Source organism: Hylobates moloch, unplaced genomic scaffold (genome assembly GCF_009828535.3).
Source record: "Hylobates moloch isolate HMO894 unplaced genomic scaffold, HMol_V3 SCAFFOLD_20, whole genome shotgun sequence".
Taxonomy (NCBI): Eukaryota; Metazoa; Chordata; class Mammalia; order Primates; family Hylobatidae; genus Hylobates; species Hylobates moloch.
In genome coordinates, this window is record NW_026652295.1 from 33941347 (window position 1) to 33966854 (window position 25508).

At 50.7% G+C, this 25508-nt stretch overlaps 1 protein-coding gene across 4 annotated transcripts in view; it reads left to right on the forward strand.

Annotated features, from left to right (window-relative positions):
• Positions 1-25508, forward strand: part of PPARD (peroxisome proliferator activated receptor delta) — an 85201-nt gene that overhangs the window by 54200 nt on the left and 5493 nt on the right. For 3 of the 4 annotated variants that reach the window (XM_032140529.2, XM_032140530.2, XM_058432385.1), the window contains 3 exons: positions 12173-12403; positions 22676-22830; positions 24653-24791. In XM_032140529.2, the coding sequence (XP_031996420.1) occupies positions 12274-12403; positions 22676-22830; positions 24653-24791 (424 nt within the window). In that variant the 5' untranslated portion in view covers positions 12173-12273. Of the gene's footprint in view, positions 1-11466; positions 11549-12172; positions 12404-22675; positions 22831-24652; positions 24792-25508 lie in introns of those variants that run through there. The other variant, XM_032140534.2, reaches the window with a different exon arrangement.

Genomic DNA, 25508 nt, shown 5'->3' on the forward strand with positions numbered 1-25508 from the left:
AGAGACCTTTAGAAATTAGGAAGAAAATTGCTAACTGAGACCAACAAAGTAGATTGATACGGAGCAGCCAGTGATATCAGAGGAAAACCTGGGAGGAAGCCAAATGAAGAGAAGGCGTAGAGGAGGAGGGATCGAGCTGTCATATCACTCTCACATGCTATCATGGGTCAAGTAAAATGAAGATCATAAGTGTTACTGAAAGTTTCAAAGTACAGTGACATTGGCCGGGCGCGGTGGCTTATGTCTGTAATCCCAGCACTTTGGGAGGCCAAGGCGGGTGGATCACTTGAGGTCATGAGTTCAAGATCAGCCTGGCCAACATGGTGAAACCCTGACTCTACCAAAAAATATAAAAATTAGCCGGGCGTGGTGACGCATGTCTGTAGTCCCAGCTATGGGAGTCTGAGGTGGGAGAATTGCTTGAATCCAGGAGGCAGAAGTTGCAGTGAGCCGAGATCTAGCAATTGCACTCCAGCCTGGGCAACAGTGAGACCCTGTCCAAAAAAAAAAAAAAAAAAGGCTGGGCGTGGTGGCTCATGCCTGTAATCCCAGCACTTTGGGAGGCTGAGGTAGGTGGATAACTTGAGGTGAGTTCAAGACTAGCCTGGCCAACGTGGTGAAACCCCATCTCTACTAAAAATACAAAAATTAGCTGGGTGTGGTGGCAGGCGCCTGTAATCCCAGCTACTCCGGAGGCTGAGACAGGAGAATCACTTGAAACCAGGAGGCAGAGTTTGCACTGAGCTGAGATTATGCCACTGTACTCCAGCCTGGATGACAAAGTGAGACTCTGTCTCAAAAAAAAAAAACAAAAAAAAAAACAAAGGCCAGTGCAGTGGCTCATGCCTGTAATTCCAACACTTTGAGATGCCAAGGCGGGAGGATCACTTGTGATCCGGGAGGAGTTCAGTTCAAGACCAGCCTGGCCAACATGGTGAAAACCCATCTGTACTAAAAATACAAAAATTAGTTGGGCATGGTGGCATGAATCTGTAGTCCCAGCTACTCTGGAGGCTGAAGTAGGAGGATCACTTGAGCCTAGGAGGTGGAGGCTGCAGTGAACCAAGGCCACGCCTGCACCCCAGCCTAGTGACAGAGCAAGACTGTGTCTCAAAAAAAATGACATTTTTAAAAAAAAAAAACCAAATCACCTACCACCCTCTTCATACAGGGGAACTTTCTTCTATTCTTTTTCTAGTCATTTTCATGGGAATCATGATCTTTATGTAAATTTGTATTGTATTTTTCACTTAAGTTATTAAATATTCTATGAAAACATGAGTTTAATGACTAGGTAATACTCAATTGTCTGGGTGTGCCCTAATATATTTAACCATTCCTCTATTATTGGGCATTGGGCCATTTCTGATTTTTTGTTATTATGAATAACATTGCAGTGAACAGCTCAGTGTTTTCCTATAAGGGGAAGTATAGGGTCAAAGAACATGAACGCTTTTAGGTGAGACTTGAACTTGAGATCCCTGGGTTCTCCTGGACAGACTGACCAATCACAGCTTAACTGTGGGATTTTTCTGTGTCTCCTCTCTCCCTGGGAAGGTTGAGAAGTCTCTCTGCCCTGCAGATCCCTATTCCTGCCTCCCCGCTGCAGTTGCACATCTCATTTCTCCTGGGCCATCAGAGTTTCATTGCCTCTCATGGGGCCTGCTGGCCACCCACTCAGTGGCTGCCCTTCTCCTTACCACCAGCCTTCGTCCCCTCAGAGCATTCACAAGCGAGCAGGAGCCAGTCAGAGCTTCCCTCAGAGTAGGGGGTGTAGTGATAAATGAAATAGCCCTGCCTTCGCTCATCTCACTGGGTCGATTAAGTGATGTGTGATGTACCTGAAAGCACTTACAGGAACTTGAGAGTCTCGTGCTCTACCAACTCAGCTAGCCAGGTGCCCTTAAAGGGCTGTCCTAGTCTTAATTGTTCGAAAAGAAATAGGTAGCTGGGCATGGTGGCTCACGCCTGTAATCTCAGCACTTTGGGAGGCTGAGGCAGACAGATAACCTGAGCCCAGGAGTTCAAGACCAGCCTGGGCAACGTGGCAAAACCCCGTCTCTACAAAAAATACAAAAATTTGCCGGGCATGGTGGTGCACACCTGTGGTCCCAGCTACTCAGGAGGCTGAAGTGGGAGAATCACCTGATCCCAGGAAATCGAGGCTGCAGTGAGCTGTGATTGTGCCACTGCACTCTAGCCTGGGTGACAGGGAGATCTTGTCTTTAAAAAAAAAAAAAGAAAAAGGTATAATGGTGGTGTCCACATTGTAACCACAGAGCACCTAAAGCAGGACTGTTGACCTGTGGTTGGCATCCTGGTCACAAGAACTCTGTGTCAGATGTGTGAGGGGCTTGGGTGTAGTTGTCAAGCCTGGGAATGTGCCTGTTAGTGTCGATTGGCCTCATGCCAAGCAGTGCCAAGTGCCACGTCTGCTCCCCAGATACCTGTGTTTGTATGTGTGTGTCATAGTCGGGAATCACTGAGACCAGGATCTCTGGGAGGCTGGAGCCCAGGAGGGCAGAGCAGGAACAGGCCTTGGAGATGATCTAATTCTGACATTTTACTCAGTGAGGACACAGGTGGGGCAGCCAGAGAGGTACTCAGCTCTGAGTCAGGGCCCCATCCCTCAACTCCTTAGCCTGAGTCTTCCCAGGAACACAACAGGCAGCTGCTTCCCAGACCTTGCAGGGCTCCAGGAGGTGGCCTTCCCCTCCCGCCAACTCCCTTGCCGGGTTTGCTATAACTATTGCTCCTCCGAGCCTGGCTGAAATCATCTTCAGTCTGTTCTCCACAGCAGCCTGAAACGTCTTTGTGAAAACGCAGCTCTGTTCCTCCCCATCCTCTTCATAACCCCCTTGGCTCTCTGCTCCTCCTAGAATAAACACCCACATCCTCAGCTTACCTTTCAAGACGCTGAGTGACCTCTAGCCACAGCCCTTCTCTCTACCCACAGACAGCCCAGGTCCTCATTCTTTGGGCCTTTTGACATCACTGTTCCCATCACCCTGGAATCCCACTCAGCCTGCCTGGGCCAGAGGCTACGTAAGGTCCTCAGGAAAGCGTCTCCTGGCCACCCGCACCTGACTCATGTGTTCTGAGTGCTGCACCTTGTTTGGCATTTGTCCTTCATAGCCCTGGTCATTGCTGGCTAATGTAGCCTGGCACATGGTGGTAGGTACTTGACAAATATTTGTTGAACGAGTGAATGAAACCAGCTGGCAGGGACCAGAAGGGCAGAGGGGCAGGGACAGTATCCACAACCATAGCTCCTGTGGTCTTAGCTGAGAAGGTCTCTGGCTCGGTCCCTGGTGAGTGTCTCTGCTGGCCGGCAGAACCACCCTACCCTGGAAGCCCTCTCCACGCAGTGTGAGGGGCCTCAGGCCCATTCAAGCTTCAGTAGGAGAGATCTGGGTCTCTTCTGGGACCTGAGCAGGCCTTTACCTCGTTGGCATCTCTGCGTTTTATTTGGTTTTTAAAATGTCTCCCCCTTCCCCCGACCAACCCCGGATTATGAAGGTATCCCACGCTCACTGTGAAGAAACTGGATAACATAGGAAAATATAATTAAGAAACTCGAAATCACCTACAGCTCCACCCCTCAGAGAAAAGTACCCTTAACATTTGTGGCCATGTCTTTTCAGTTTTGTTTTTATGCATATGTATATGCTTTGACATTGATGAGCTTCTTTGTGAAAACCACAGATTTTTCGCAGTCTTCAGTGGCTGCGGTCAGAGGCGGTCAGCACATTAGTGCTCCCAGTGGAGAGCTGATGCAGGGATCTGGGTGCCCCTCTCTCCCTACTGCAGGTGGGTGGGTGGGCACACCTAAGGCCCCCTTCTGTGGCAGCTTTCCCATCCCTGGTGAAGAGTACCCTCCTGTCTCTGGTCTTTTCTCTAGGACATTGTCCAGCCCTGGAGGCTGTTCCTAGGGGCTGCCTCTTGGGGCAATGGGAAGAATTGTGAAATGCGTGGGTAGCCTCCTGGCTGTCTTTTCTCTGGTTCCAGCACTCTCTGAACAAAACTAGCCCCAGGCCACTCCTGGGGATTGGCCTCAGGTGATTCTCTGGGCTGACTCTGGCCAGCTAGAAGGCCACCCGGGCTTCTCCTGTGTCCTTAAGAGGGTGGGGTGACCTGGATTGGCGAATAGTAAGCAGAGAACACGGCAGAGTTGCTGGCCTAGAAAACCAGGTCACTAGGTCAGCACTTGGATTAATGATTGATAAGAAAGGTTGGGAGAGAATCAGCCAGACCCATTCTCCCATGACATCCCTCACTTCTGATCCCAAAAGCACCTGCCACGGAGACGGGGCAACCTCTGTCTTGTAGCCAGCCACAGGCTGCCCCTTATTCCGTTGCAGTATGGGAGGAAGGAAATGACAGCAACTGGGTCACCTGCATGTGGGGCAAGAGGGGGAGGAAGGTTTAGGCCCTTCTCCCTGAAAAAAGAAGCATGTGCCCAGAGTAAGGGGCTCCCTGCCGGTTCTCTCCCCACAATTGATGGTGAGGCAGGGAACTGGGAAGTTCTGTCTGTGGAGGTCCCTTGGGTTTCAGCAGGCTAGCACATTTCTAGGACTGGAATATCACCGTACAATCCCTTAACATAAGCCATAGGTGACAATAATAGCAGCAGCCACTGTGGTCCTTATTTGTAGGACCCTTACTATCTACCTGGCACTGTTAAGCAGTTACTGCATCGTTATTTATTCCACACAGCCGCCTCTCAGGTTAGGTGGTAGTATCCCAGTCTTAGTATCCCCAAGTGTCATAGAGTGGGAGGGATGAGCCAGGGTGTGAACCCAGGCCTGACTGAAGCTGGTAGAATTCACTTCTTTGGAGTATTGCATCTCAATGGCAGTAATATATGAAAACTGATACAGTGGCAAGTGTTACAACTCAGAATAGTGTGGCTAAGGCTCAGGTTTTTAGTATATTTATTCATTCCGCAAATGTATATTGAGGACCCACTAAATGCCAGGCACCATGCCAGGTGCTGGGACCTACCTCAGTAAGATACAGGGCATTCTCTGGGAAACTGATAACATGGTGAGGCCAGAGCAGTTAGCAGACATTGCAGTTTGGTGTAGTGATTGCAGATCTGGAGGGCCTGGGTCAGGGTTGTGGTGAGAAGGAACAGAATGGAGCTAGTCCAGGAGAGCTTCCCGGAAGAGGAGGTCCAGACAGATTGTGAAGGAGAGAAGGTCTTAGCTAGTGGAGGGGACGGCATTCAAGGCAGATGCCAGTTCAAGCCTCCATGCTCAGGGAGTGATGCGGGATCATGAGGCACATAGGCAGGCAGAGCAGGAGGATAGGCCTGGAGAGGGACGCAGGGACCAGAGCCTGTGGCTGTCTTCAGCACACAGGAGTCATTTTCTGGCAGTAATGTCCAGAAGGGCTTTGACCAAGGTGTTCTTGACAGAAACAGCTGGGGACTAGCAGCCAGACAGAGGATTCGGAGGTGATGGCCCCAGACTGAGACTAAGGAGCCCCAGCTGGGCAAGGACATGCCAGCTCCTGGTCCAGTCTTACCCAGCACCATATATGAGGCACACAGTAGAGTGGCTAAGACTTGAGCCAACCTGCCTTGACTCAAATCCTGCTTCTCTAGTTACTGTGTGACCTTGAGCCAATTATTTTGCCTCTCTGTGCCATAATTTCCACATCAGTTAAATGGAGATGATAATAGTACCTGCCTCTTAGGGTTGTTGTGAGGATTACATTTGCCAATATACACAGAGTATGATGTGTAATAAGTCCTTGGAGAAGGGAAGCTGGTACTATTGTGATGGAGGTGGTGATCCAGCTTAGGCTCTGGTACAGTAAGAAGGTCCATCAGGCTGTACCATGTGGCAGATGGAGCCCATGGAGGCCGCTGGCACACTGGCTGTCCCCACTCATCCCCTGGGTAGGGCAGAAGTGTTCCCACACCGTACAGCCTGCCAGTGGGCATCAGGGAAACGCCTGAGTCACCACGAGGAGTATGAGGCACTTGGGGATTGCCCAGCTGACCAGGAGCACAGAGGGCTGCCCTGAAAGTGAGCCCCTCCCTACTCCTAGCAGAGACGGGGAAGCGAGACAACTGGACTTGGTGGGAAGGACTGGGCCCCAGGTGGCTTAGTTGCTCTGGCCCCAGACCAGATCTCACTAGAGCTCTGGGTCATTTGGGTTAAGCTCCTAACTACCACTGCCCATGAAATTCACCTGCCAGTGGGCAATGGATGGAGTTGTGCCCCTCCCTGCACCTAAGCTCTCTGAAGGGCTGAGTTTCTTCTTGGGGCCAGACAGTGGGTATTGGAATGGGAGCATGGGGGCTGCGTGTGCACTGCAGGCTTGTGTGTGTGTGTGTGTGTGTGTGTGTGTGTGTGTGTGTGTACACACATATATATATATATCAGAATTGGAGTAGTCCAGGGGTTTGTTTTGTAAGAAATCCTTTTATTTTTAATTTTTGAGACGGAGTCTTGCTCTGTTGTCATGCTGGAGTGCAGTGGTGTGATTGTGGCTCATTGCAACCTCTGTCTCCCAAGTTCAAGCGATTCTTTTGCCTCAGCCTCCCAAGTAGCTGGGATTACAGGTACATGCCACCACACCCGGATAACCTGGGGTTTCGCTATGTTGGCCAGGCTAGTCTTGAACTCATGACCTCAGGTGATCTGCCTGCCTCAGCCTCCCAAAGTGCTGGGATTATAGGCGTGAGCCCCCTCGCCCTTCCCCCATGCCCCACGCAAGAAATTATTTTGCTAGGGACTACTTTTTGGTGAGGGGCTACATTGCTGCATTCGTGCCCCCTCATTCTGGCTCAGGGCCCTTGTCTTGTCTGAGGGTCTGAAGCTCCAGCCTCTTAAGTGGGGCAAAGCTGTGACATGATCAGAGGGCTTCTGGCTCTGGCATAGTGCTGGGGGGTGGAAAGGGGAGATAGCCAACACTGGGAGCCAGAACAGAAAAAAAAAAAAAAAGCCAGGGTTTTTTGCCGGCATGCAAATTAAACTTGGTGCCTGGCTGTATTGTGGTGGCGGTTGTTGTTTTGAGAGAGTCTCCTCTGTCACCCAGGCTGGAGTGCAGTGGTGCGATCTCGGCTCACTGCAACCTCCGTCTCCCAGGTTCAAGCGATTCTTGTGCCTCAGCCACCCAAGTAGCTGGGATTACAGGCGTGCGCCACCATGCCCGGCTAATTTTTGTATTTTTAGTAGATTTGGGGTTTCACCATGTTGGCCAGGCTGGTCTTGAACACCTGAACTCAAGTGATGCCTCCACCTCGGCCCCCCAAAGTGCTGGGATTACAGGCATGAACCACCGCACCCGGACTTTTTTTGTTTTTGAGACAGGATCTCAATCTGTCCTCAGGCTGGAGTGCAGCAGTGCGATCTTGGCTCACTGAAACCTCTGCCCCCGGGTTCAAGTGATTCTTGTGCCTCAGCCTCCGAGTAGCTGGGATTACAAATGTGCGCCACCACATCTATCTAATTTTTGTATTTTTAGTAGAGTCGGGGTTTCACCATGTTGCCCAGGCTGGTCTTGAACTCCTAGCCTCATGTGATCTGCCTGCCTCAGCCTCTCTAAGTGCTGGGATTACAGGCATGAGCCATGCCTGGCCCAGGCTGTGCTATCTTTAGTGCCAGGACTTAAGAAAGGAAGAGGAGAATAGGGTTCATTGCAGGAATAGTGGTGGGTGGGGTGGCAGCTACCTGAGAAAATCTAGACAGTGGGCCTAGGTCCAGTGGGTCAGGGGAGAGAGCCTAGGGGTCAAGGTTGCTCCTGGCTGGGCAAGCTGAGAACAGTATATAGGGAGCAACCTTGGCTCAGGGTAAATGGCAGACCTCAGCTGTAGATGGAGCAGTGAGGCCATACGAAAATGGCAGGCTTCTGGCAAAATGCAGGCATGGGCTGCAGCACAGCAGTTCAATCTAAATAGGAGCAGCCCAAGGGACATGTGTAGGTTTTAGAACAGCCAGGCTACAGCTCCCCTCCCTCTTCGCTGGTGTCCTTGAGAGGCCACAGTTGGAAGAGACAATTCCAGGCTAGGGAGAGATGTCAGCATGGGAACCAGAGACCCTGGTCCCAAATTCAAAATTCTAGCCAGAGTCCAGATCTGCATCTGAGCCTAAGAGGCAACCACTTACACCTCCCGAAACTGAGAACAGTTTTACCGGTTCTGGTGAAAAAAACCCACTACCAGCTCATATGTGGGAGTGGGAGCTGAGGCTCTGCTGAGTAACACGGCCTGGTGCACACAGCTGTCAGGGCCTGGCCGGGCTCAAGTCCCCCTGTGTCCGAAGCTCTGCCATTTTCTGCTTCGTCCTCTAGCATGTTCTCTGAGACACCCTGTTGGGATCCTCAGGCCTGTCACTTTTGTCATCTGCAAAGGGGGCCTATAAGTCCTTAATGGGGGCTGGAAAGGCTTGAGTGGGAGCGTAATGCATAGTGGGAGCTCAGTCAGCTCCCTCCCCTCCCTCCAGGATTTGATCCTGACAGGGAGCTCTATCAGGTCTTCCCCAGGGTCACCAGAGGCTCAGATGCTGTGTTGTCGATTATATATACCAGGCAGTATTGTAGCTTTTCCTCCTCTGTTACTGCCTGCTAAGCGGGGACCCCACATCTTCATGTCCCCCTCTTCCTGGCTGTCATCACCACAGCCTGGTGTGCATTTCCCCGTGTCCATTGACACCCACGCCACATGGGTCCCAAAACAGAGTGTGTTCTCATTGCCTCATCCCACTCACCCTGGGCTCTGCCGCCAGTGCGCCGTGGCTCTCGGGAGTCCCACCGTCTGACCCTTGTCACCCGTGCTGCTCCTTCTCTTGGGACTCTTCCCTTCTGAGGCCTCCTGTGGCCCCTTCTCACCCTCCCCTACCTCCTCCATCTCCAGACTTTCAATCTGGTGGAGCATAAAGAATCGGTGTTTCTGGTACTTGTTATTTGGATAATGGCAATTTTTTTTTTTTAAAGCTGACTAATGCCGCTACAGTCACACACTGCTCTTTGTAATTGCCAGGGTCCTTTTTCCAGTATTGTGGCCAACTTCCACCCCAGAACCCCACTCTACTCTTGAGCTAAGTGTCTTTATGTCTCCTATTTTAAATTAGGATTGTGTTCAGTTGCATGCAACAGAAATCCGGCAATCAGTGCCTGGTAAAACAAGTTTGATTTTTTCACCTGACAAGCATTCTGGAGGCCGGCATTGCAGGGCGGATCCAGCAGCTTTGAGAGGTCGCAGTGGCCAGGTGCCTTCGGACTTTTCACCTACCCTCCTACTCTGTCTTCTGCTGCTCCAAAGGCAGCTGCTCCACCTCTAGGCATAGTATTCCTGTTCCAGGCAGGAAGATGGGAAGGGCAGAAGTTTGTCTCTTTCTATTAGGAAATAATAGCTTTTTCAGAAGCTCCTCCTGGTAGATTTCTGTTCACATATTGCTGGTCAGAATTATGCCAATGAACACTGTAGCTGCAAGAGAGCTTGGGGAAACTGAGTGTTTAGGTAGGCACAGATTGCTGATCCAGAGAAGACTGAGACTCAGAAGGAAGGAGAATGGAGCTGGGGAGAAGTAGGAGTGACTGCCCCAGCTGCCACTTGGAGAAAGCCACGGGGTGAGCAGGACAGCACCTGTGAACATTTCCTGTGCTCTGGGTCTGGTGCTTCCCAAGTTTAACACCTAGGGGCGAGTGGTCAGGGACAGATCCTTGAGGAACTGATGTATATTAAACAAACTCTCAAGTCCCTACAATGCAGTATAAATGAGTAAAGAGCCTGCAGGGGAGAAACTGCCACTAGTGGAGACCACGCGAGTGGGCAGCCATTGCTCGGCTCTGGGGGTGGGTGCCAGAGGCATGCAGGTGCCCAAGGGCCAGGTCTGCCCAATTTTCAAGAGAAGCCGGAAAACCAAATTTTTTAAAGGTTTTTTCGTTCTAACTCTATTTTGAAAAAAGTTTGGTGTTACAAAGTAAGTTGCAGAGATCGTACAGAGTCCCCACATACCCTTCACCCAGCTCACGTTAAATCTTACATAAAGGAACACTGGTACAATACTATTAACCAAAGTGAGTGTGTTGTTCAGACCTTACCACTTTTCTGCCACTGCCCTCTTTCTGCTTCGGGGATCTGGTCCAGGATCCCACATTCATTTAGTTGTGTCTCTGTGGCCTGCTCCTGTCTGTGAGGCTTCCTCAGTCACAAAGCTAGATGTTTACATGAGCTTTTCCAGGTTTTCCCACTCTACTGTAATAATTTGGAAATTATACATCGGCATCTTGAGACATCTTTTGAGAAGTAAAGGTACTTGAGCTGATTGAATGTTGATCACTCCCTCTCATCTTCCACATTATTAAGTTTTGCCTTCTTATTTTATTATAATTTAAATTATTTTTAAGCCAGGCACAGTGGCTCATGCCTGTAATTCCAACACCTTGGTAGGCCAAGGTGGGCAGATTGCTTGAGCCCAGGAATCCAAAACCAGCCGGGGCAACATAGCAAAACCCCATCCCTAAAAAACAAATACAGAAATTAGCTGATGTGGTAGTGCACGCCTGTGGTCCCAGCTACTTGGGTGGCTGAGGTGGGAGGATCGCTTGAGCATGGGAGATAAAGGCTGCAGTGAGCCATGACTGTGCCACTGCACTCCAGCCTAGGCGACAGAGTGCGACTGTCTCAAACAACAACAACAAAAACCACCAGAAAACAGCTAAGAGTTTTGTGGTGGTGTTTTATTTTAGGTTCAGGGTACAGATGCAAGTTTGTTATATGGGTGAACTTGTGTCACAGGGGTTTGTTATACAGATTATTTCATCACCCAGGTACTAAGACTAGTACCCGATAGTTATTTTTCGGCTCCTCTCCTCCTCCCAGCCTCCACCCTCAAGTAGGCCCCGAGGTTGTTGTTAAGTCCAAGCAAGGGAAGGCCTGGTGGAAATGAATGTGTAGCCTTAAGGTGTTTTGAGAGGGAATGATTTACTACCTGTTGGAAGTTGCTTTCCTGTGAAGCTGGTAGTGGTTCTCAAACTTGGCTGCACATTACAATCACCAGGACAATTAAAAAATAAGAAACCCAATGTCCAAGCTGCTCCCCAAACCAATCAAAAGAGAATCTCTGGGGATGGGACCAGGCATCTGTCCTTTTAAAAACTCCCCAGTGACTACAGTGTACAGCCGAGTTGGCAGGTCTAGAGCAGGGAGAGAGAGCAGAAGGAGTCTCAGATCACTCCAGGTTCTGGCTCTGATTAGTGGGTAGACAGGCAGGTGAGTCACTAAAGTAAAAATTACTAGAGGACGAATGGGTTTGGGGAAAATGATGGGTTCTGTTTGGATAGATTGAGTTTGAGCTGTCAGTAAAATATGCAAGAGGTGGGGTCCCACAGATGCTTAGCATCTTCTTAAAGCAAATCTTTTCTTCTCCTGATCCTTCCACAAGGTCTGGTGCAGACATTTCCCTGCTGGGAGACTCTCCACAGTACCTCATGATCTTATCATCTCTGACTGTGGCATTTGTGGACAATGTTTTACTTGCTAAGGGTTGGAACTGTCTCCTCCTGGGTGATGTGGACATGGCGTCACCACTCAGTAAGTTGTCACCTTGGAAAGACTCCAGGATGGAGCACATCTTCCTTTGTATGATGTCTCTGCTATTGAGGCCATGGTTGCAGATCTGCTGTCAACATGAGCCAAGAACAGCAGGGCTTTATGTCTTTTTTCCACACCCAATCACTGAAAGGATGGGACTCACCCCTTCAGTAACAGTAGCACAGGAGAGCCGTGATTCTTGGGCCTGAGTGCTGGTAGGGACAGGGTCGGGGATGGGAGGCGTGATGCATATCTGGATCTCCAGGTGGGCTGGAGAGTTGGGAAAAGCCCCTCAAGTCATTCCAATGTGCTTCCTGGAGACTGAGAACAGGAGGCAGCAGAGGAGGCAGGGAAGGGTGGCACAGTGGTGTGTCACCTCTCTGGTTTATGGAGCCTGCTCCGAACCCCACAAACCCACTACAAGAGCCAGGTGGGAAGGGTGATAGGGCAGGTGACTTGTGATACAAGGAGCAGAGACCACGGTATACCACTGCAGAAACTGGGGAAGGAGCAGGAACAGAAGAACCCCCTCCATGACAGCAGCCCCCAAGCGTGCCCCACTCGCACCATCCTCTTCCTTGTCACTGCCTCCCCTGACCTCTTCCTGTTGTCTCCTCTGCCCAGGCTGATGGGAACCGCCCTGTAGAGGTCCATCTGCGTTCAGACCCAGATGATGCCAGAGCTATGACTGGGCCTGCAGGTGTGGCACCGAGGGGAGATCAGCCATGGAGCAGCCACAGGAGGAAGCCCCTGAGGTCCGGGAAGAGGAGGAGAAAGAGGAAGTGGCAGAGGCAGAAGGAGACCCAGAGCTCAATGGGGGACCACAGCATCCACTTCCTTCCAGCAGCTACACAGGTGAGGAGAGGACTGGCAGGGGACACGGGGCAGAGGAGGCACAGCCCAGTGCAGTGGGGATCCTGGCCCTCTGCAAACGCCATCCTGTGGGGCGCAGAGTAGCAGAGTGCTGAAGTACTGGAGCCGGAAGCCTGGGTTCACGCCCAGTGCGGTGGGGATCTGCTCTGCCACTCACCAGCAGTGGGGCCTGGAGCAAGCTGCACCACTTCCTTCTGTAAAACAGGCCAGAGGATGGCAGGTGATGTGGATATGGGCTCTCGTGAGAATTAAATGAGTGTGCATCTGTAACACATGTCATCATCATTATTAGTATTCCCACCACTGTTACCACAAGGCATCTGAGACCAATCTCCACTAACAGCACACTAGAAAGATCAGCTGTACCTGGGATTGTTATGGTCAGTCGAAACACACAGTTCAATTGGTCTGGCAATAATTATACACATCATCATTGAGCTGTATCGTAATTAGATAAAAATGCTAAGCAGTATGAATAACTCAACTAATATTATTTTTATGCAGCCAAGCAGTTGTAGCTTCTCCTGTCTCACTTGTTGGTTCCCCTTTATCAGCAGTGCAGACAGTTTTCTCTAGTACCCTGTACTGTTCTGTCATCTTCATCATCATCATGCTATGTTTACCTTCAAAAGCACCCAGAATCCATGCAGCCCCTGGCTTTCCCTGCTGCAGTTCCCCCTGTTTTTTTGTTTTTGTGGTTTTTGAGACAAAGTCTCCTTCCGTTGCCCAGACTAGAGTGCAGTGGCACAATCTCAGCTCACTGCAACCTCTGCCTCCTGGGTTCAAGCGATTCTTCTGCCTCAGCCTTCTGAGTAGCTGGGATTATAGGCATGCACCACCACGCCCGGCTAATTTTTGTATTTTTTTAGTAGAGATGGGGTTTCACCATGTTGGCCAGGCTGGTCTCGAACCCCTGGGCTCAAGCAATCCACCCGCCTCAGCCTCCCAAAGTGCTGGGATTACATGTGGGAGCCACCGCGCCTGGCCTGATCCCTCTGCTTCTTGCTTTCTCCCTCCACTTCTCTCCTTACCCAAGTGCTGCAGGCCTGCACATCCAGCTCATCCTCGCTCCTTCCCTCAGAGGGAACTCAGGGTCATAAGGATGTACTGCCGGGAGTAGACACCCTGTACTCGCTGCTGCTTTCAGCTGCAGGAGATCCTAGCCACAGACGGTGACTCAGGCAGAGGAGCAAGCCCACCCCACAGGAATGGGCTCTGGACCCCTGTGACTGCATGGAGCAGGAGGAGGCAGTTGGTGTCCGAGTTAAGGCAGGGTGGAGGCTGTGGAGGTAGCGCAGGCTCCTGTTTGGGTCCGCAGCTAAGATGGGTCTGAATCCTTGAGCCACACCACCTTGAACCTGCAAAGCAAGTCCCAGAATTTTGCAGAAGTTCTTCCTCTTCAGTGTATAGAGTTGGGTGGAGGGAGTATAGAGCCAGCATTCAGTCCTTCGCATCTCACCCAGGATCACCTGGGAGTGACCAAAATAGGCCAAATGTGATTCTAGGGCCAAAGTGAAGGTGTCCGCCATTCCCTGAGTAAGCAACTTCCTGTCTATTGGCTGGTAACTGGGATGGCTTTGGAGACACATCCTGTCTCAGAAGAGAGGAACAGCTAACCAGGAGTGATAATTTACTCAGTGCCAGTAGCGCATACTGTTCTAAATCTGAAGAAGGTGGGGAGGGTTAGAAAGCAAAGGGAAGACAGTGGGGACTAAGAATGAGTGTGGGATGTCACAAGGATGCAAGGGAGAACGCAAGGAGAAGAGACGGCCACAGGATTTGTGGCTATGCCGCCTGCCGTGGCCCACCTCATCTCCACATCTGAGCCCAGGCAGATGGAAGTCCCCTGTAGGGCAGTGTTCTGTCCTGGAGTTTCCTCCACACCCCTTCTTGGGACCAGGGCTGTTTCCCAAATAGCATCACTGTTCCTGTGCAGGCCAGGTGTGGTGCCTGGAAGCAGGGGTAGGGTGAGGCAGGCATGGCAGTGACCTCTCAGGCAGCTTCGTTGTGGGATTTAGGGCACAGCGGGGAAACGTCCAGGGCAGAGGTTGCCTCACCAGTCACACGGTACTATGTAGGAGGTGGTGTTTAATAGATTCTGTTTATCAATAAGTAGATGAAGTGGAGGTAGAGAGGGTTACTTGACATAATCACTATGTGTTAAAGCCGTAGTGTATGAAAAGTTCCCAAAAATTCTACAAGACAAGCAACCTAGCAGGAAAATCAGAACAGGTAACAACAGGACAAATACAAATGGCCTAAAATCCTGACGGGTTTTTCAGTCTAACCAACTCAAAGAAAGCACCTTAAGTTGCGATGCCATTTCACCTGTCAGATGGGTGGGGAGGACTTGGCCCTCCCACCACCAGGGGTGAAAGGGTAGTGTGGGCCAACACTTCTTAGTGTGTGATTCTTTTTTTTTTTTTTTTTTTTTTTTTGAGACAGAGCCTAGCTCTGTCGCTCAGGCTGGGGTGCAGTGGCACACGATCTCAACTCACTGCAACCTCCGCCTCCCGGGGTCAAGCGATTCTCCTGCCTCAGCCTCCCGAGTAGCTGGGAGTGCACCACCGTGTCTGGCTAATTTTTGTATTTTTAGTAGAGATGGGGTTCCACTGTGTTGGCCAGGCTAGTCACGAACTCCTCAGGTGATCCTCCCACCTCGGCCTCCCAAAGTGTTGGGATTACAGGCGTGAGCCACCGCGCCTGGCCAAGTGTGCATTTCTTTTACCCTGCATTCCCACTTCTAGGAACATGTCCTGTGTAAGAAGTACTTGCTCAGCATGCACAGAGATTCCCATGCCAGCTTATTTACTGCAGGACTGCTCATAAGAGCAAAAATAGGAACGTGCCCATCTGTGGGGAACCGGTTATGTAAACTGTGGTAGAGCCATATGGTGGAATACTCTGGAGTCATTGAAAAGGATAAGGCTGGTTTGTATATATTAAATAAGTTCCTGACAAGTTGGGGATCCCATTGTTTAAAATCCTTATGTTTCATAGAAGGCACCAGAAGAGTCTATACTGGACTCGGGGGCTAACTCTGAGGAGCAGGATTGTGGTTAAGGAGGTTGTGTCATAAGATCTTGCATACCCTTCTGTATTTTTCTCAACAAGTCTATACTACTTTCATAATTTAAAAGGCAACTGTACTTTTTTTAAGGCTGAAATTAATTGTTTAAAAGGGGAGTGAGGATCTGGCAGGTGGGGAGCCCTGGAGACAGAGCCTCATCATGTGTCCGGAGCAGAAGGGCTTTGAGATCACAGAGACCAGGGCAGGCATCGCAGGTGTGTCACTGTGAGCTGTAGCCCTCGCCAGTGCCATCACTTCTCCAAGTCTCATTCTCTTCACCTTTACAGGCTGTGTCCTACCCAGCCTGAGGGCCGGCCAGGTGAGAGTCAGTGGGGGTATATGACACATTGTAGGTCTCAGCACCTGCTAGTTTTCTGCCCCACCCCCATGAGTTATTACTTTGGTCTCGGGAGTCCCCTGAGGGACCCATAAGGACAGCGCACAGCTTTGAGCCCTGAAACAGCAGGAAGGCTCCACAGTCACCCCTGACCACCCCCCTCAGCAATTCAGCACTGACTCTCAGTGCAGATATTGAGTTCAACACCTGCCAAGCACCTTCTCCTCACCCTCCCCCCAGCCAGGCAGGACAGACCTTCCCATCAACAAGGAAACTGAGGTTACCAGAAACCCACTTGCCAGGGTCCCCTGGGTATGTAGGAGTAGAGACAGCTAGAGCCAGAGTTCACATCCCATTCCCATTCTCATCCCTCCTGCTTCAGTGACATCCATCCCAATCACACTTGAGAAAGAAAGAGGAAGATAAAGTGTCCTTCCTCCTGGCCTCAGCACCTTCTCACTTGGCAAGCACTTGGTGGGCATCAGGCTGGGCCCAGCACTGTGCCCAGGGCTGGCCATACAGTGGTGGACAAGGCTGAGTGCCTGTGCCAAGGAGCCCACAGTTCAGGCAAACGGGACAACAGAAGTAAAAAGGCTGCTCAGTAACCCAGCCTCAAATCCCTGCAGAATTTGGCCTGACTTCAGAAGCTGCTGGGTGCCTGTTTGCCCGTGAGCTCTGCCAGCAAAGTAAATAGACCAATCGGGCGCCTCCTGGCTGTCTTCACTGCCATGACAACAGCATTCTCCCAGCATTGGAGGCTAGATATGCAGGAGAGCTCTCAGCCACAAATGATGTGAATAAGGTCAATAGTGTCTATTTGCTGAACTTGTAATCAAAGATGTGAAACTGATACTTTACTCTCTGGGTGAGAGGGCTAGTGTTTACACTAAACCAAACATTTGGATAATGACATAGTGCCTCCTCAGCAGTGACTGTGTCTTGTTGTTTATCATAATAATGTTATTGATTAGCGGTACTAAACATGTAGATATGTGTAGTAGTGGAATGCCAAGGTTAAGAGCTCAGCTCCAGGAGTTGCATGGTTCTAGGTTATAATTCTTGCTCTGTCACTGTGTTAGTCGGGGTTCTCCAGAGAAGGAGAACCTGTGTGTGTGTGTGTGTGTGTGTGTGTGTGTGTTGAAAGAGAAAGATGTGTTTTAACGAATTGGTTCACACAGTTGTTGGGGTGGCAAGTCCAAATTTTGCAAGGCAGGCAGGCTGGAGAGCCGGGGAAGTTGATGTTGCAGCTCAAGTCCGAAGGCAGCCTGGAGGCGGAATTTCCTCTTCTATAGCGGGGCCACAGTAGGCACTCAGTCTTTTTTCTTAAGGCCTTCAGTTGTTGGATGAGGGCCACTCACATTATGGAGGGTAATCTGCTTTACTCACAGTCTTCTGATTTAAATGTTAATTGCATCTAAAAAATACCTTCTCAGTGGCCGAGCGCAGTGGCTCACGCCTGTAATCCCAGCACTTTGGGAGGCCGAGTTGGGTGGATCACCTGAGGTCAAGAGTTCGAGACCAGCCTGGCCAACATGGTGAAACCCCGTCTCTACTAAAAATACCAAAAAAAAACTAGCCAGGCTCCTGTAATCCCAGCTACTCGGGGGGCTGAGGCAGGAGAATCGCTTGAACCCGGGAGGCAGAGGTTGCAGTGAGCTGAGATCGCGCCATTGCACTCCAGCCTGGGGTACAAGAGCGAGACTTCATCTCAAAAAAAAAAACAAAAAAAAAAAACTACCTTCTTAGCACATTGTTTGGTCAAACAACTGGGCGCCATGGCCTAATCAAGTTGATACGTAAGACCAACATAGCCGCTGCCAGCAAGTTACTTAAGCTTCTGAGCCTTGGAGCCTCGGCTTCCTTGCCTATAAAGTGGGGGTAAGAAACCATCTTGAAGGGTTGTTTTGAGGTTTTACGTGAGATTAAATGGGTGTCCAATGGGTGCCCTTAGCAGGACACCTGCTTGCCCCCACCTTTACCCGGTACATCATGGTGCGGGGGAAGTGGTGGAACCTTCAGAACCTGGCCCCTAGTATGGGAAGAATTCTGCCATCACCTTTCTTTCAGCAGAGAGGGAAGCAGTCCCCTTCCGTGTATCAGGGAACCTGCCCCAATATTCACGTAGGTTCTTTTCTATTTTCCTTAAGCGTCGGCCAGCTTGAGAAATAAAGGGACAGAGTACAAAAGAGAGAAATTTTACAGCCGGGCGTCCAGGGGAGACATCACATGTTGGTAGGTTCCGTGATGCCCCACAAGCCGCAAAAACCAACAAGTTTTTGTTAGGGAGTTTCAAAAAGGGAGGGAGTGTGCGAATAGGCGTGGGTCACAGACATCAAGTACTTTACAAGGTAATAGAATATCACAAGGCAAGTGGAGGCAGGGCGAGATCACAGGACCACAGGACCGAGGTGAAATTAAAATTGCTAATGAAGTTTTGGGCACCATTGTCATTGATAACATCTTATCAGGAGACAGGGTTTTGAGATCAACCGGTCTGACCAAAATTTATTAGGCGGGAATTTCCTCTTCCTAATAAGTCTGGGAGCGCTATGGGAGACTGGAGTCTATTTCACCTCTGCAGTCTCTACCATAAGAGATGACCACGCCTAGGGGGGCCAGTTCAGAGACCCACCCCCAGGTGCGCATTCTCTTTCTCAGGAATGTTCCATGCTGAGAAAAAGAATTCAGTGATATTCCTCCCATTTGCTTTTGAAAGAAGAGAAATATGGCTCTGTGCCGCCCAGCCCACCGGCGGTCAGAGTTTAAGGTTATCTCTCTTATTCCCTGAACAATTGCTGTTATCCTGTTCTTTTTTCAAGGTGCCCACATTTCTTTTTGTTTTTTTTTTTCTTTTTTTTTTTTTTGAGACGGAGTCTCGCTCTGTCGCCCAGGCTGGAGTGCAGTGGCGCTATCTCGGCTCACTGCAAGCTCCGCCTCTAGGGTTTGTGCCATTCTCCTGCCTCAGCCTCCCGAATAGCTGGGAATACAGGCGCCCGCCACCACGCCCGGCTAATTTTTTTTTTGTATTTTTATAGTAGAGACGGGGTTTCACCGTGTTAGCCAGGATGGTCTCGATCTCCTGACCTCGTGATCCGCCCACCTCGGCCTCCCAAAGTGCTGGGATTACAAGCGTGAGCCACCGCGCCCGGCCTTGGGTGCCCACATTTCATATTGCTCAAACACACATGCTGTACAATTTGTGTAGTTAATGCAATTATTACAGGGTCCTGAGGCGATATACATCCTCCTCAGCTGACAGGATTAAGAGATTAAAGACAGGCATAGGAAATCACAGGGGTATTGATTGGGGAAGTGATAAGTGTCCATGAAATCTTTACAATTTATATTTAGAGATTGCAGTAAAGACAGGCATAAGAAATTATGAAAGTATTAATTTGCGGAACTAATAAATATCCATGAAATCTTCACAATCCACATTCTTCTGCCATGGCTTCAGCCGGTCCCTCTGTTTGGGGTCCCTGACTTCCCACAACACCGTGACAGTCACATGCATGGGTGATGGCTCCTTCCAAAATCCTGCACCTCTTATTACCTGGTGTTGATCCACTCTGTCTCATGTTCTAGTTTTCTTATCTCTTTCTCTTTTTTTTCTATTTTATTTTTTTCCTGTAGGCACAAGTGAGTTACAGTAAGTTAAGTTACACCTTACCTTTCCTTGTTTTTCTTGTTTATTTATTTTTTTGAGACAAGGTCTTGTTCTGTCACCACAGGCTGGAGTATAGTGGTGCAATCACAGCTCACCGCAACCTCAACCTCCCAGGCTCAAGTCATCTTCCCACATTCAGGCAATCCTCCCTCCTCAGCCTCCCAAGTAGCTAGGACTACAGGCATGTGCCACCACACCCAGCTAGTTTTTTAAATTTTTTATAGAGACAGGGTCTCACTATGTTGCCCAGGCTGGTCTCAAACTCCTGAGCTCAAGTGATCCTCCCGCCTTAGCCTCCCAAAGTGTTGGGATTACAGGTGTGAGCCACTGCACCTGGCCTTTGTTTTTTTTAAGTAGAGACAGTCTTGCTTTATCACCCAGGCTGGTGTACGATGGCACAATCACAGCTCTCCTAGGCTCAAGGATCTTCCTGCCTCAGCCTCCTCAGTAGCTGGCACTATAGGCAGGTGCCACGACACCCAACTGTTTGTTTTTTTTGTTTTTTTTTTTTTTTTACTTTTTATAGAGACAGGATCTCACTATGTTGCGCCTGGCCTCAGGTAATCCTCCTGCCTTGGCCTCCCAAAGTACTGGGATTACGGGCGTGAGCCACCACACTCAGCCGAGTGCAATGGCGCGATCTCAGTTCACTGCAACCTCCATTCCCCCGCCCCCCAGATTCAAGTGATTCTCCTGCCTTAGCCTCCCAAGTAGCTGGGACTACAGGCACGTGCCACCGTGCCTGGCTAATTTTTGTATTTTTAGTAGAGACGGGGTTTTACCATGTCGGCCAGGATGGTTTCAATCTCTTGACCTCGTGATCCGCCCACGTCGGCCTCCCAAAGTGCTGGGATTACAGGCGTGAGCCACCACACCCAGCCCTGCTGTTACCTCTTTCTTACCTCAGCTATTTGAGGGCAGAGTCTAGGTCCTGCCCTGCATATAGAAGGTGCTTATCATGTGTCTTTTGAGTGAACACAGAGGGTGACATTGTCACGTGCAATGCCAACAGCAACCAAATGACTACACACTTGCTGACCTTCCATGGCCACAGGGAGGATGAGAAAGGCACCTCCAGGAGGTGTGAATAATCTGAGGGTATTGGCCACTGTGAACAAGACTCGGTGGTGGAAGTGAGCTCTGAGATCCAAACGAAACGTGAGGAGAGACATGCAGAGTCTCACAGAGGAAGCAGACATGCAGGCCACAAAAACAAAATTACAAGAAATGCCACAACACGAGCATACGCTCATGGACTGCACATATTCAAGAAGGAAGCGCCAGAAACCCTCCCTGCCCCAGCATCTACGTGGGTGTCCACAAAGGGTTTCTGTCATGTTATCTCTTTTTCTTCTAACATCCGGTGCTGTGAGTTTTATTGTCCCTGTTATAATGCCTCCAGGAGTGGCAGGTCCTGCCCAGCCCCATCAGCCAGTTGGTGCTGCGGTCAGGACACCCAGGCAGCCTGAGGACTGCCAGTTGTGCAGAGAGCTATCGCGTGCCTGCTGCGTGCCCAGCACCTCACACAGCTCTCAGTGTCGGACCACGCTGGTGCCCTGGTGGACAAAGTTCCTGCCCTTGTGGCCCTTATGTCTAGTGGGTGGCTTCCAACAATGAATACACACAGGATATGTCAGGCGGTGACAAAGGCTACTGAGAAGACCAAAGCAGCTTCGCCCTCCCAGAGCACAGCTTTTCCCTCCCAGGCCCGAGAGATGGAGGGAGCCCACTATCCCAGTCTGGCTCAAGAGGAACAGTTACACACCTTGGAATGACTGAAGTTGGGAGCTAAGGTGCCAGGACAAGACAGGCCATTTTAGGAACCAGAGACTTGTGTTACCCCTAAACCTCACCAGCCAGGAGGGGAGCAGCCCACTGGGTCCTCTCTGCCACAGTTAGGTGCTTCTTGTGCTCCCCCTCCTGTGGCCAGGATAGGGGAAGCAGACTTTCCTGCTGCCACTCCTAGGACCCAGGGGGAAGCTGGGGGAGTAGGGAGACCGTGTGGGAAGGATGGAGTGCACTGTGATTGGTAGCAGGTGGATAGCTACTCCCATGGTGGGGAAATCAAGGTTGCTTGGCCTGTGTAGTAGAGAGGTATTACCACAGGCCTGGAAAACATTAGCCTGGGTTTATCTCTGTGGCTTCGGTCCCCCTAACGTCCCCTTCTACTCAAAATGGCTGATTCTCTGGTTTGGAGGTTTGGCATCTGCTTTTAGGGAGGTTGCTCAGTCATTAGAGAAGAGTGCAGAGGTTGGACGGTCATCATGGCAGAGGCAGGACAGCTGGTATGTGGGGCCGTGAAACCAGCTCTGGGCTAGGAGTCAGGAAGCTGAGACTCAGTTCAGGTCCCCTTTCCAAGAGGAAGAGATCATTTCCGAGTGTCCAAAGGGCACTGGGAAGAGACTCCTAGCAGTTCTTATGAAATCATCTGACAGCAGCTATATCCTGAAGTCATAGCCTTAGCAAACTGCCTTTCTCACAAATACTCTCAACACCCCGTGGTTCAAACATCTATATGTCTGATAGAAAAACTTGGAGAAATTCAGTGTGTTGCTTAATCAATATGACTGATACCTAAGCTGTTCTACTCAAGCAAGAAGTTTCATGGGAATGAACTTGAGCTTCTTGAGAGATTGTTTACAGCATCCCTGGAGTCTGTGCAAGAATAGAACCTCCTGTGGGGGATGGTGGGGAGGCTAGCTCTACAGAGGTCTACAGTCCTGCAGTTTCTACAAAACACGTTGCACACATCTCCACGTGGGCCACACGGTGGCAACCTCTGAACCAGGAGAGCTGCTTCCTAAGGGCTAAGACTCTGTCTGCTTTCTCCCTCTTGCTTTCCTCCTCCCAAAACACAGCCATCCTCCTCCCCACTGCTGCCCCATGGTGAGTTCAGCCCAGGAAGCCTCTGACCCAGCCCCGATGGTAATAGCTGCTGTGTACTGGACATCTTCTGTATATTAGGCTCTGGGAGAAATGCTGTGGAGACTTTTTGCCCATCCTCCCAGAGAAGCTGTCAATACTCCCTGTTCTAGGTGAAGAAACTGGTCCTCAGAAAGGTTGACTCCCTGAGGCCACACAGCTGTTAAGTGGCTGAGCCGAGGGCTATGGGGCTGTTCCCACGCCCTGGGTTCCAGGCCTGGCAGCATGTGGAGCTGCCCCTCCATCATGTGTCCGCAGACCTCTCCCAGAGCTCCTCGCCACCCTCACTGCTGGACCAACTGCAGATGGGCTGTGACGGGGCCTCGTGCGGCAGCCTCAACATGGAGTGCCGGGTGTGTGGAGACAAGGCATCGGGCTTCCACTACGGCGTTCATGCATGTGAGGGGTGCAAGGTACGGACTGGGGTGAGCGGTGGCTGGCCACTGAGGCTCTGGTCACATGGTGAATTGACCCTCCACAAAGCTTTCCCTGCCTTGGGGTGGGGCCCTGACTGTACCTACTCCAGAATTCCTGCCCAGGAGGCAGCCAGGCCCTTGGGCTCCAGACCTCAGCTCTGGGCACTGCAGGAGAAGAGGGGGTTCCCTCGTCAAGCCCACCCTGCTGGGCACCTGTGTTGACCCAGCTCTGTGGGTGATTGTGTCCCCCTGGGGACCAGGCAGCTAGGACAGAATGAGGGTCTTGGGCTGAGCCATCGTCTTACCTGAGGTCTGGGTTTCTTGTTTCTCAAGGCTCAAAGGGGGCTCTGAGAAAAAAAGGACAGATATTTGTTTTTCCAGTGGTATTTGTGGGTCCTTCCTAACTTCACACCCATCAAAATCTCACAGATTATTTTATTGAACCACCACCTCACAAATACACAGAACCAGATACATTTATGAAGAAATCAAGTTAGCCGTGAGACAATCTTATGTTACCAAACTAACAAAGACGCTTTTTTTTTTTTTTTTTTTAGAAGGAATCTCGATCTGTCGCCCAGGCTGGAGTGCAGTGGTATGATCTCAGTTAACTGCAACCTCCACCTCCCGGGTTCAGGAGATTCTCCTGCCTCAGCCTCCAGAGTAGCTGGGATTACAGGTACATGCCACCACGCCTGGCTAATTTTTGTATTTTTAGTAGAGACGGGGTTTCACCACGTTGGCCAGGCTGGTCTCAAACTCCTGACCTCAGGTGATCCACCTGCCTCGGCCTCCCGAAGTGCTGGGATTACAGACGTGAGCCGCTGTGCCTGGCCCAATTTTTGTAGTTTCAATAGGGACGGGGTTTCACCATGTTGGCCAGGCTGGTCTTGAACTCCTGACCTCAGGTGATCCACCCACCTCGGCCTCCCAAAGTGCTGGGATTACAGGCGTGAGCCACTGTGTCCAGCCCCAACAAAGAAGCTTTAGGACGTCTTTAGGCATTTAAAATAGTTGTGTTATTTTTGTTTTTTTGTTTTGTTTTGTTTTGAGACGGAGTTTCACTCTTGTCCAGGCTGGAGTGTAATGGCACAATCTTGGCTCACTGCAACCCCCACCTCCCGGGTTCAAGTGATTCCCCTGCCTCAGCCTCCTGAGTAGCTGGGATTACAGGGGTGTGCCACCACACCCGGCTAATTTTTCTGTATTTTTAGTAGAGACGGCGTTTCACCATGTTGGCCAGGCTGGTCTCAAACTCCTGACCTCAGGTGATCCGCCCACCTCGGCCTCTCAAAGTGCTGGGATTACAGGCGTGAGCCACTGTGCCCGAACAAAATAGTTTTAATTAAAGTTTTAGAATTACTTTCCTTCTCAGGCCGGGCACGGTGGCTCACGCTTGTAATCCCAGCACTTTGGGAGGCTGAGGTGGGCGGATCATGAGGTCAGGAGATCGAGACCACGGTGAAACCCCGTCTCTACTAAAAATACAAAAAATTAGCCGGGCGTGGTGGCGGGCGCCTGTAGTCCCAGCTACTCGGAGAGGCTGAGGCAGGAGAATGGCGTGAACCCGGGAGGTGGAGCTTGCAGTGAGCCGAGATTGCACCACTGCACTCCAGCCTGGGCGACAGAGCGAGACTCCATCTCAAAAAAAAAAAAAAAAAAAAAAATTACTTTCCTTCTCCATCTCCCCTCCAAAAAAATTTCTTCTCATTACTTCCAAATTTCAGGAGTGTTTACACCCTATGCATAATCGGGCCCTTTGGCACAACCTCCCTCCCACCTCCTGGTGGCCTTTGCTCACCTGTTCTTGGTGCTTCAGGGCTTCTTCCGTCGTACAATCCGCATGAAGCTGGAGTACGAGAAGTGTGAGCGCAGCTGCAAGATTCAGAAGAAGAACCGCAACAAGTGCCAGTACTGCCGCTTCCAGAAGTGCCTGGCACTGGGCATGTCACACAACGGTGAGAGCTAACCAGGGCAACACATGGGCTGCTGGCTCCACACAGCCTGAAACCAGGGTCCAGGGAGCCCTTGGGGCAGCCCAGAGGGGGCACCTGTAGAGCAGTGCCTGGCGCACAGTAAGCACCATGGCTGCTGGCTGTTGGCTTTGCTGATCTGGACCTTGGATCTTAGAGCCTAAGACCTGCCACTTCCTCAGACTGCCAGCATCTACCATGAGTCCCAGGCCTGGGGTAGTCTCTACCTCCCTGTACCTGAGGTTTACCCATTCTAGCCCAGAAGGTAACTGAGAATTGATACCAGCTTGAACAATTTGGGGAACACCAGTCCCAGAAACTCAAGCCTGTCTCAGATGACCTGACACAGCATGAAAGCTACTGCCAAGGCCAGGTGGCCCTTCTTGGTCATAGAAGGCAGGCAGTAACCAGTAAGTAACCACATTTGTCAACTGCCAGGGGTCAGGCAGAAGTTTCTTGGAGGTCAGCCACTCCCAGGAGACAGAGCCTTCTCTGCCTTGTGCTCCAGGCCCCCTGCAGAGCCTTGTCTTCAGACCCCTAGGGTAGGATATTGCAAAGTCCCCCTGTCCCCTCAGTAGCTCTCTGAGTAAGACCCCTAGAGGACAGGGGAGAGCCTCTTGTGATCTCTACAGGCAGGTTAGCTGCTTGGCCAGCTTTTAACCAGGGATGCCCTGCCTTGCATCTTAGAGGGTAGCAGGACCT